Here is a 12,976-nt window from a genome sequence, read left to right on the forward strand (position 1 = left end):
AGATTTAATTTTGCAGTCTGCTAAGAAGAAACCAAAAAGACAAAGTTGAAAAGAGATTCTTTAGCTGTCCTTAAGTACAGTGGAGAAGGGTGTCCACACTGCTAGTACAGCACTAAGAAGTTCTTGGGAGAGCAAAGGCGAAGCAGGGATAGCCTAAACAAACTTGAACTATGCACACTTACCCATTTTCATCAATCTTATACACAAAGTAACTACACAAAATAGCTTGATAAGCGTCATTAGCAGAACTGCTCAGTATCTCAATGGAGTCAAACAAGCTTGCTATTCCAACAAACAACTTGCTTTCACAGTTGCTTAACTGTGTCTTACCAGCTGTGCTTTATTCATTAAATATCCATTCCCAAAGTCTTTCTTAAAATCCAGCTTCTCCAGCTCCACAAGCCTCAGATTTCTCAGGCTGTTACCTCAGAGCTGCTAAACACCTGATGGCCTCTACACTTGAATTTCATCTACCCTGTTTAAGCAACAGCCTTAAATTCTTATTAACTTTAGGTCTTTTAAAGAATTTTTAAAGAATTTTCCTATATTAGTTCTAAATTGGTGTCAATTGCTGGAGATAATTTCAGAACTACATAATTTGCTTGATTTTGTTTACCTGAAGAGTGTTCTGGTGATTTTTTTCTCCTCATCTTTCTATTGTAGATTTGGTATTTTAGGTCTATAATTACTTGGCTGTGATTTAACATTTGGAAAAAAACCCACACAGCTTTAGAACTGATGTACGATTGTTCATTAATGGACCATTAGTTGCTGCCTAAAAACATCTTGCAAATTAAGCAATGCAATGCAATACAGTAATATGTTTCCTTTACAAACCCCCATGTTCTCTAAAACCAATTTCCTGTTCCTAGGATAAGCAATATTTATACTAAGTTCATTCCCCAGGGCTCACTTCAACCTCAAAATACAACCCTTGTAAAATGCAGACAGATGTTTCTGAGTGATGCTACCACCATACCTTGTGCTCCCTTAAAGTGACTTTGACTTCAAGTTTCTTGAGGAACAGCCCACTTAATAATTCTCAAGTCTCTTAACTATGGTTTGACCATCACAAACATCACTTTAGCCAGAGTTATGACCAAGAAAGTGATCCTTCATCCTTTCTTCAAGAATTTTCCACCACCGGAGGCTGTTTTGTTTCTCCAGTTTTACTGGAAAGCTGGAAGGTTTTTGATGTATTTTGTAAATCACTTGAGCTGTATTACAGAAAAGATGTGCCTCAGGCCTGCTGGTTTTGCTGTTGCTGATGAATGTTGCCTTTCTTGAATGATGGAGTAGGTTTCTTCATGCTTTTAATTTTGGAGTTCATGCTCAGCAACCCAAAACCAAAGGCAAATATCTGATGGATTCAGACATTCACTTAAGGAACATAGTCCATGTTCTTGTCAAGAAGGAGAGATGCTGAAAGCTTTTATTTTCAGGACTGGCTTGAAGTGGAGAGCTGAATTGTTTAGTACTTACCAAAGTTGATGGATGAGAAGTTGTCCTGGGGTGACTTTATAATACTGGTATCCCCAGTTGTCTGGTTTATGTTATATATTAAGTTCTGCACCTTTAAGACTGGCTCTGAAAGTGAGAGTGGGGGGAAGAAGAAGCACGCAGTTTGTGTTAAGGAAAAACATCACTCCCACACATCTCGCTCCTGGACTGTGGTGTCTGCAGCACGGACACACTGCAGGACAGAGCTTCTCTCTGGCTTTTAGTTAGTTTTAGCTAGCTGAGGCAGAGGAGCTCCCTGAACCGTTTTTTTCCCTTTTTTTCTTGGATCTGTGCAAGCCTGCTCTGGACTGAACACCCAGCCAAACCCCAGGAGCTCACGCCTGTGGCCCACCGGGGCCTGGGCCTCGGCACTTTCCAGCGCCGGAGGGACTGATAAGAACCTGAGCGAGCCGAGCCACACCACATGAACAGGACTTTTCTTCCTAGATTTGTCGAACAGTGAGAGGTTTTATTGTTTAATATTATTCAATTTTTGTTAAATAAACAGTTTTTTCCACTTCTCTCCAAAGAAATCTCTTTTTTGCCAAACCAGCTGGGGGGAGGGATCATTTGGATTTTGCTTTCCTAGGGGAACACCATTTAGAGGTTCTCTCCCAAATTTGCCCTAAACTAGGACAGAAGTATCTTTCATGTTTCTCTGGTTGAACACATGGAAATGTGAATAAAGAATGTAGTGTAGGGCTAAATTAAAAGTCTTTCACTGCCCCAATGGCATGTCAGATGGATTCAACCGTAGAAGTTTCCCTGTATTTTCTGAGATGCTCCTACAGGGAGATGGCGTCTCTCTTCACTTACCTCATTTAAAGTTATGGGGTAATAGCTGGGAGCAGATGCAGCATGGATGGGCATGGCCCACCACAGCACACTCCATTCCTCTCTGCTTGAGACACAGAAAGCAAAGAAGAGAAAGGATTTTGCCTAGTACAAACCCAAAGTGAGAGTAGCTGGTATGACAAGTCCTTCATGAGGAGTGCTGTACCTGAAGACACAGTGAAAACTTGAGCTCATGAACAGAGCCTGGCCTTGTTTCAGCACAACCTATCACAAACCAAGTGATAAGCCAGCAGAGAAGTCAGCATGTCCAAGCAAACTGTGTTATGGTTCTGTGGTGGTCATTCTTTGAGGGCAGGAACTGCTGTGGCCTAACAAGAGAGATTAGCACTTACTGCAGAAGAGAAGAACCAATAAGGAGATCTGCAAGATACTGTGAGATTAAAGCTGCATGGAGATCACAGACTGTGTTGGACTGACAGACAGACAACCAAAATGACAGCAGACAGAAGTCAAACAAGTAAAAGATGCAGATGGAGAGTTTAGGACAGCAGCCTGAAAAGGAAGGATAATGAGGGCATTGAAAGGCAATGCTAAATTTTGCAAGAGACCCAACTTTCACACCATGATCAAAGTTACTCTGTCCTCTGCAGATTTTCATGCACAGTACAGCACTGGTAAGCTTTCAGTCTCACAGACAATATGCAGTTTTAGAATATGCCTCAAAATGTGCTTTAGGACACTGCCCAGTATCTTCCCACACAGAAGCACACTGTTAACTCTTGATCTAAATGAGGTCTGACATTTCCAAGGCATATTTTAAATGTAGAACAAACTTAGCTTAGAAACATGTCAGGATTTTTCCTCTCCTTACCTTTCCTCTCCTTAAAAAAAAAAAAAAAAAGAAGTTATTACAAATTCTGATGTTGAAATTTATGTTATCCTTACAAACAGTGTCTTCTACTTTTATTCCTCTTTGGCCATGAAATCCATACCTGAGCTTCTCACACAAGCTACTGCACTGCTGCTCACTGCTTCAGCACATCAGGGATCCTATTTGCTGAGACTCACTGCTCTGACCTGCAGTGCTTCACAGCTGACTCATTCTGCTAAGAACCACCAGCAAAAGCAGCATCCATTTTTCAGCACAAAAAGGAGTAAGAAAAATAAAAGTAAAAATCAATCTCTAGAGAAATTATCTGTATTTGGTTACACATTATTGTCACACAGTAAATTGAAGTCTTAGTGAAAGCAGCAATTGCCTAAAATCAGGGTACTTTCTAAATATATTGTGCAGGAAATAATTTCAGAAAAAAGCTTCTAATATTCAATATCTATAGAGCAAACACACACACACAAACTAAGAGAAAGAAAGACAATATGGTGTACAAAGATTTTATTGACATGAGTCTGGGATGACTGTTTTACATACAAAGGCAAAGCATGAGGAAACAGTTAATCCTTTCCTCCTCCGGGCTTATTTTGAGAAAAATGATCTTTTAGATATTGGAGACGTATCACTGTCCAAGTTCTCCAAACCATCTCCCAGTAACCCAGCAGAAGACATCTAAATCTGATCTCAAGAAAAATCTGCACTTTCCCCTGCCTAACAGGTGAGCTGTCTTGACAGCGCACATCTCCACATTCCTACAATTCAAAAGGATGTAACTGCAACTACTGTAGAAAGAGGCTGGGGAAATATGCCCTGCATAGAAACTGTCCCTCATGGGAACGTGATCTACCTCAGTGGTGGAGAGAAAAATGACAAAGAGTTAATTTTAACTGCAAATCAAGTATCATTTTACAGCAATTACATCTTAAATCCACAACAGAAATTGATAATTACATAGTAACTCATTGCTACTACATTATCTTGGATAATATTGTAGTTAAGCTTTTGCTCAAATTTCCTTTCAGTAAAATCTGTTTCTGTAAAACACCGTTATTTCTTGGATGCTTTTAAAACACTAATGAAGCATATAAAAGTTTTTACAGTATACAAGAAAAACTAAGTTAATAAATGATCACATTTTCCTCAATTCTATCAAAGAGTTAAGAGTCTGAGAAAAATAACTTTTGTTGCATTTTAATTTCTCAATCTCTTTCCTGTTTTTAAGAGATGAAAGATATAAAGGAAATTCATTACATTTTAGATGAAGAGAAGCTTGAAAAAAACAAAATCACAATTCAGCAGGCAGATGATGATGATGAAGAAATCAAAGTATCTAATATGGCTTGTAGCTGAAAGTAATCGATCTGCAATTCCAAACATCTCAGTTATTGCCACATTCACTAATTTTTCATTAAGTGAAGATAAAACATCTTTAAAATGCATGAACAATAGCTTTAAGCCATTGTCGTATATATTGTGCAACTCATCTGAATGCAGGTTAACATGTGAACTTAATAGAATATATTTATGTACATTATATACACAAACAGAATCCTGTGGTAGGTACCCCTGAATATTATCATTTAAATAAGTAATTTTCATAATAAAAGAAGAAAAAACCCAACCATCTATGGAGGAGGCAAAATGCCCATTTCTAAACTTTAAATCAATATAATTTCTAGCTGATGTACATAGAAATAAAACTGTGGTCCTGTACAAACTTTACATTACAGGGTAACAGTTTGTTTTTAAAAAATATTTACATATTTAAGTACTTGGATCTTTGCAATAGAGATTCTATGAACACAAAAAATTGTAAGATAGGCAGGTTTATTTATTGGATTTTTCTATTTGTTCTTTTTTGTGCAAATTCCAAATCTCTCTTTTTGTGTTATTATCTGCCTCTATTTGCCTTGTATTACTGCTGCTGCTTTTTTTTAGTATTCTGAGAAGGCTGGGTGACTTTGCTTCTAGGAACAGGAAGAAAAGATTTAACTCTTGAAACACCCAACTCTGATTTACTGTTGCTGCTTTCTACAGTTCGACTGCTGCTGACAGGACGCATTCCATCCTAGAAATAAAGAAAAAATGCATTTTGTGTATAAGTAAGTATTACTGTTTGACATTGCTGGGTTGTGTTTCCTTCATTTCAGCCAACATTTCTCCAGAAAAATATTTTTTTAAAATTCTGTATGAAATCTCTTGACCAAATTCTTCACAAACCTCCCAAGTAGCTAAGCTTGTCTCCTTGCAAATCAATATAGTAATGCCTTCTGTTGCTAGCAGGAATTTTTAAAGAAAAAAGATCACTAGGAAAAATATACAGTAGGAACTGGTAGGTCAGTTGACAGCCAATTATCCAGGCATCACTACGATGGGAATATCTGATTTGGGATGCCTAGAAATATGTTTAGAGAAATATTCAAAAGGAGTACACCTACTTGTGGATCTGCAAGTTTAAAATTATTTCCTTTAGTGGAGACTTCTATGGATTTTAAGTAAAATTACAGGAAGTATTCTAACTTTCTGAATATTTGGTTATGAAGAAATATGATTGCAAGGCTAGTAACTCATCTGACCCTGAGACTGGCTCAGCTGGTCAGAGCGTGGTGCTGTTAACAGCAAGGTTGTGGGTTCAGTCCTCATATGGGTCATTCACTTAAAAGTTGAAGATCCTTGTGGGTCCCTTCCAATTCAGAATATTTGGTGGTCTGTGAACATCAGCCCTTTTAATGCTAAGGTGTGAAAGTTAATCCAGTTTCAGGGCTATTTCATTGTATCTGCAGAAAACTGTGTCTCTAGAAGACAATTTATTGCAGTCAGCCAAACATCAGGATTGCCCTCCAAAAGACCCATATCAAAGGAACACAAAAGGCCTGGTAAGGATCCAAAGACCACAGATTATGCCCTGGCTAAGAGTAATTGAGCTCAGAAGCTCTCTTGATGTTCAAAAACACAAAGAGCAAAAAAGAAAAGGGAACAAAATGTAACAACAGAGAAAACATAATTTTCCAAAGAATGAAAACTAAGCAGGATGTAATCTCATCTTTGTATTTAGTACGGATGGTAGCACCCACAAACAACAATATAAATTTCTGAACAGAAGATGATAGTAGACTTACTATATCTTTCAATAATATTCAGCTTATATTCCCACTCTGAAACTACTCTGAAGTTACTGAAGTTTATTTACATATATAACATAGCAAAATGGCTGTATATTTCAACAAATAGTTAGGTCAAAACCAGGAACTGAATACCCCTAAAAATATACTACTCTTCACAGATTTTGGGAATATCATGGCTTTTCAATATTTTGCTTGAGAGCTCTGACATCAGAGCAAGCAGCAATTTTATATCAAGAATTTTAAAAGTGGTACTTTTGTGAACTTACTGAATGACATTAATTGAGAGGAAGCAACAAACAGTTTTTATTTCTCTTCAGATCTCTTCAGATGCCAATGTAATGTCAAAAATACTTGGCCTGGGGAGATGGATTTTATTTAAAAAGCCAAAACTGAAATCAAATACATCCTTTGTTTTAATAAATCTTTAGCTTCTATTAAGACACATGAAAGAAATTTGGCATGGTAGTCTAACAAGTTTCCTAAGAATTATGACAGTTTTTTCTTGTAATAAACAGGGCACTAATTCTTAGAATACAATCAGAAATTCAGATTTGGACAAACTCAAGACACCTTTCTTATCCTAGTGTAAAACTTATTTCACCTACCTTTTGTGCTGTTGTTTTATTTGGGTTAGTACCACTTGCTGAAAATACAGGAATGTTCTGGGAGTTACTGAACATCAGTAACTCATCCTTAGAATCTGCAATCTAAAGAAAGATAAGGAAATTGTGATTTTTTAGTTGTTCACAGAGATTGTTTCAATTTGCCAGTTTTTGGAGGCTTCATTTTATTTTCATGGTTTCTGTACAGTGCAATGCATAAATATCCAAATAACAATTAAAATATCTCTTCTTTACTCTTGAGTGCATTTTTAGAAGATGGGAGATGGAGATTTCTTATCAACTATAATCAAAGGAAGATTAAACTTGCCAGAGTAATACTTGCCAGTGGAGTTTAAGGGTACTTTCCCATCAATATTTATCCAGCCCCCAGGAACATCAGAGAAAGGAATGATTGTTTTCTCTTTCTCCTACCGTATTTCTTCCCTACTATTTTTTCCTTCCCTTTTTCCTATTTTTCCTGATCAGAAAAAAAACAGACAGAGCCTGCTCAAGATGCTGTCCTCACTGAAAACTAGGTATTTCATCCTGGGGCAAGCTGATCCAATTCAATTCTGCAACTCAATTCAAAAATATTCAATCCCAATCCAGTGAAGGCAGCAGGAACATATTTGAGTGAAATGGCAAATTAAAGAGCAGAAGTACTTATTCTGTTGGCAGCCTGAAATTACATCACACAAAGAAAGCATGCAACAGCACCCCTACTTCTGCAAGGCTCTACTAGGCAGCTGGGGAATTAACAACAGAAATTCCAGCCAAGGATGGTTCCACCCATGGTGAGGAAACTGAACAAAAGGCTTGACATCTATCTCCTTCCTTATCTAACCCGCATTTCCTTGAATTGTCATCAACAAGCAATTACACTTTGCATGTTATTAAACACAATTTTGAGTTGGTTACCATTTCTTTAAGCACATCTCATTCTTTTAAGGATAGCTACAGTAAATCCCTGCTAACTGACTAGTGATTAGCTTGCCAGCTTGGTGCATGTGAGTCATCCATGTACTGTAAATACTTTAAGAAAAACAACCCAAAACAAAAGACTATAATAAAGGGTTTCAATAAATAGGTTGAAAAATCTTCCCAAACACAATCATTCTTTTTTTTCAATAAAAACTTGCTTGTCTTCTAAGAATAAACAGAATACTTAATAAAGCAAAACTAATGGAACCACTGTTCAGGGAAATCCTAAAGGATGTCATGCACTGCCTAACTGGACAATAACCTAAGACTGACTCTATCCACATTTCAAAAGATATGGAACAGCTGCTCCAGTGTGAACACAGCCTGCTGTCACAGCCATCCACTTCAGCTGTGCTAGGAGGAAAGATGAAAAAGAATAAATAGCTTCAGCCACAGGGAAAGCTGCATGGTATTGGTATAAAAGGAAAAATGAGAGACCAACAGCTCCACACTCTGCCTCAACAAGCCCCCCACAAACACCCACAGCCCATTCCAGCATAGAATTTAATGCAAAACTATGAGCCCTGAAAACATCCTTCACCCTCTTTTGCCACTGTTGAAGAACTAGGCCAATCCATCCTCTCTTGCTTGGGGCAGCAAACTGCATTTTGCCTACAGAGCAGAGGAGCTTTGAGCCAGTTCTGTGAAGAATGATGAGATTGTATTAAACAAACCAAATGTTCAGTGCATATTAGGGAAAAGTTTGTGTCTTTAAGACTACAGAACAGTTTCCCACTGGGAGCAATGAGAGTGTGAAACATAATGAGAACAGTAATGCAGGGATGGCTGTTCTCAGGTAAGTGGTCACAACACCAAGCCTGACAGAGTTCAAGAAGCATTTGGACAATGCTCTTGGGCATGTGCTGTGACTCCTGGTGTTATCCTGTGCAGAGCCAGGCACTGGATTCAACAATCCTTGTGTATCCTGTCCAACTCAGGCTATTCTATGATTCTATAGAAATTTTATCCTCCACTGGAAAAATCTCAACACAAAAAATTGGTGAAGGTGTAATTTAAAATAGTGTATGTAAAAAATGAATAACTTTCTTTAGTTCAAGCAGGGCTTGTAAATGAAAGATTTATTTTAAACACATAACAAACAACTGCATACGGTAATGTAGTAAATTATTTAAAAGCCTTGTATTTACCTTGCTTATATCAGGCTCAGATTTGCTGGAACACATACTTTGAAGTTCCTGCACAAGATCTACTTCATCATCAGAACCAACAGACAGCCTTTGCTCCAGATTTAATGTTCTCAAATGATCCTTCTCTGAAGATCTGGTTAAAAAACCCAAACAAACAGAGAGAACATTTAAATGAAACTATTATACAGAATTTAAAAATAAATATTATAGACTCCTCAAAAATAGTATTTTTTTCCAAATGACCTTTACTACTACAAACAAAAACAAAATAACATCTGATGAATTACAGCAGTAGTTGTCAATAATTATCTCATAATAGATCTTTCTATATAAATTATTCTCTCTATTCTGAAAACCTAACAAAGGATTCCTCTGTCTAATATTTTCAAAGACTCCTCTTTTTTTAAGATGCAGCAATAAATTTCATTCTACTCTGCTTTTTGGAAATAATTCCAAACACTTAAAAAAACCTCTGGCATACTGGCAGCATAAATATTCTATTTTCTCTGTGCCTGTGAATAAGGTAGAACCAAGGTTTCAGACTGCAGTGAATTCTCAAATGCAGTTCCCTCTAGCTAATTTATACACTTTCTCAGGGAAACACTGTATCAGTGAGACTAAAGTGCATAGTACTGTACCATTTTGAATTGCCATTCAGAAACTTGAAATAGCCTGAGGAGTTTATAAAATATAATGCCAGTTGATAAAAGCATACGGTCAACTTTTCAAGGCAGATTAAGTGTTACATAATATTCTTAAGTCATAGACCATTCTGTTACATAAAAAGACATGTAGTTCTGCAAGGCTTGAATTAAAGAAATGGATTCTAAAATTACATTGAAGCATATAAATTTTATTTCCTCTCAGAAACGCAAATTAAAAATACTTCCTTTCTTCAGATATGGGACCAAAACATTACCAAAAAAAACCCTACTGATCTATTTGTTATAGTGTGCTGCTTTACAACAGAATGCTACCACCTTTATCTTTTGCAAGGTGTCACAAATATCAGAAATTAAAACTTACTTTGCAGTGAGAGAAGCTCTTTTCTTACAGTTTGGTTGCAACACAGTCTTAGATTTTATACCTGCACAAAAGAGAGGCTGACTTGTTAGTTTATTACCATGTGTGTTGATTTCTTTATTCTAAAATCTATGACAAACAGGGGAAATGTGTTCCTATTTTCTAACTAATTATGTCAACAGGGTCTGTCAAAGATCAGAATACATCCCTTCAAAGTGTTCAGGGGAGCACAGGGAACTCCTAAAATGGCAAATAGAGGATGAGTTGCCTAAGCTTTTGTTAAAGAGAGGACATGAGGTTTCTGTGTTGGGCATTTGAATCACTGTTACAGGTTCTCCCCAAGAAAACTTTCTTGTCAACAAGAAAAGGTTTAAGTTTGCTCCATGGAGGTCAAATCAAACAATTTATCTTTACTGGAAACAGCAACAGCATTTGATTCTGATAGTCTAAAACAGAAGACTACTAAAATTAATTGACCATTCAATTTTTAACTTATATTCACAGATATTAACTGCATTCCAAGAACATTCTCAGGTACAAAATACATCAGCCATCCCACTTCATGTTATGTTCATTATTTCTTAAATCCTCTTAGTGGGATTAGGTAAATTCACGATTCAAACAGAAAACTGGTATTCAGGACGTTAAAGTTGCAGTCAGAGAAAACAGACCTTTCTGAACAAGGGCTGAATAAATGAATACTCATTTTAGTGCTGCAAAGTAGAAAGCATCAAGTATTTTGGTCTTTTGTATATGAGGTAATTAAGGCTAGAATTTCACTGTTGTTAAAATGTGTGTGCACGCACACACACGTGTGCATGCGCCGCCTTCTCTCTCTTCCCAAATCTTCCCCCTGAAGCAGTTACTTTCAGAAAGCAAGTACTTTGATTTTTTTTCCCTGGAAGTTTTTCTGCTTGATGTTGTATTTAGTTACAACAATACTAAGATTTCCTTCTAGAAATATGTGTCCTTTAGAAGAATTATGCTGTTTCTGAATATATCCATACATTATCTCTGTGTAATTAATTACTTGTTATATGACTTATGATCTTGAGGTGAAAATAATTTTCAAAAGTGTCAGCCACTAATATAAATTCCACATTTATACACATGCATAGACCCAGCCATACAAAGCCCGCTTTATCAAGCAACATACTGAAATGATTGAAAACCTTACAGTATCTGTGACCACACCAAATTTTTTATATTTATTTTCTTCTATTAAAGTGAAAATCAAATCAAAACCTTCAATTTAAACCAAACGATCTCATTCTTCCACTGCTGGACTTCTACATTGTTCTACTCAATTTTTCTAGTAAGACTGACACATGACCTAGGGAGGAATGTATTAATTTATTTTTAGCTGAATTCACTTGTTAGTAATTATTGTAGTGAAGTTATAAAGTAAGGGTAAGGAAACTGAAAAAAAGATGTATACTGTAAATCTGGAGAAAATCTAAGGAGTACCACTAAAGTAATGAAGCTTTCTCTCATCTGGTATTTGACTGATACAGTGTCATTCCATACAGTCAGAGGTGGAACCACTGCTTATAATTCCACCACCTGAGCCAAGACCTGCCTCATTATCAGACAACAGAACGGGCATGAGAACAACCAAACTTCGTTAGGACACCTCACAGTCACAAAGAAGCAATTCTGGGGAGAAAAAAAATTAACAGTGTTTTACTGGTGAACATAAGCACAAGTGTAATTTAATTGAAAAAAAATTAATTCCTGATGTTGGAGAAATGTTTGATTTGCATCTACACAGTTTAACCCCGGCAACTTTCAGAACTGAAAATAAAAAGCTTTATTTACCTTCAGTATTTGTCTCCTGCTTATTCCATGACTGGGAGGACAAATGGCCTGACTTTTTGCGAGGACTTGTGCTCACTTTTCTCCAAGAAGCATTCTCACCTCTTTTCTTACTACAATTTTTGTAGCTCGAAGCCACAGATAAAGGAAAATTTCCTCCCTTAAAATCTGCTATGTAATTATCTAGCTCTGAAACAAAAGTAAAACAGTGTTAAGAGGAACTGATTGTTGCAAATGGTTCTTCTTAGAATACATTATACAGCTACTTGGTTTACTGACTGTAAATGCTTTTAACCCCACCACCTCCCTTCAGAACTACAGTTATGTTTTGTGGAAGTTTTAAAAATGGAAGGAAGCAGTTAAAAGCCCCAGTTCAGCAACGTGCAACTACTTGGCTTTCAGACAGTTCACTGTTACCTGGTCTGGGTAGAGGACAGCCATGCAAAACAGCTTTATTTAGCAAGATACTGAGAGCAGCTTTAACAACAGCCTGTTGCCCTTGGCTGGGATTTTTTTTGGCTATTGCTTGTCCTGGTACAGATGGTCTTTTCACAGAGGCTCTGGAGAGTATGGCTTCTTGTACTCTGGGAGCTATCACAGCATTCCATAGCTTGGACATCCACCTGTGGTACAAAACAAATCCTTTAACTTCAAAAACAATTATGAAAGCTTGCCATTTCATACTTTGGTAACATTATCAGTTTTTGTATTTTAAAGAAGCACTCCATTTCAGAGAGTGACTGATTTCATTTAAGGAAGGGCTTACTTGTTTGTTTTGTATTAAGCTATTGGATCTAAAAATTTTCTTTACCTTGCCTTGACAAACTTACCACCTGATGCTTTTCCTCCTTCAGATAAGGATTATAAAACATTCTTGTCATTTTAAGGCTAAAAAAATGTCCCAGAAAGATGTGTGTTAATGTATATACAAAAAATATTTTTTTAAAAGTACATGGAGAAATTTCCATGCTTGCAGGTGTTAATTCCTAGCCTATTTGCTGCCAGCATGGAAAAAAGGAGATATTCAGTTATGGTTGTACCTCTTCCAGTATTCTTCCATTTCCAAATTTGTCTAGTTTAAAAGACATTTCTATT

General features: G+C 36.7%; 1 protein-coding gene across 3 annotated transcripts in view; it reads right to left on the bottom strand.

Moving 5' to 3' along the window:
* Positions 1 to 4,507: 4,507 nt before the first annotated feature.
* The window catches only part of LOC131592170 (cortactin-binding protein 2-like), a 76,218-nt gene continuing 67,749 nt past the window's right edge, over positions 4,508 to 12,976 (bottom strand). For all 3 annotated transcript variants that reach the window (XM_058863490.1, XM_058863489.1, XM_058863491.1), the window contains 6 exons: positions 12,299 to 12,504; positions 11,885 to 12,070; positions 10,070 to 10,130; positions 9,044 to 9,176; positions 6,918 to 7,019; positions 4,508 to 5,255 (listed from right to left, as the gene is read on the bottom strand). In XM_058863490.1, coding sequence (XP_058719473.1) covers positions 5,103 to 5,255; positions 6,918 to 7,019; positions 9,044 to 9,176; positions 10,070 to 10,130; positions 11,885 to 12,070; positions 12,299 to 12,504 — 841 coding nt within the window. In that variant the 3' untranslated portion in view covers positions 4,508 to 5,102. The remainder of the gene's footprint in view (positions 5,256 to 6,917; positions 7,020 to 9,043; positions 9,177 to 10,069; positions 10,131 to 11,884; positions 12,071 to 12,298; positions 12,505 to 12,976) is intronic.

Source organism: Poecile atricapillus, chromosome W (genome assembly GCF_030490865.1).
Source record: "Poecile atricapillus isolate bPoeAtr1 chromosome W, bPoeAtr1.hap1, whole genome shotgun sequence".
NCBI lineage: Eukaryota > Metazoa > Chordata > Aves > Passeriformes > Paridae > Poecile > Poecile atricapillus.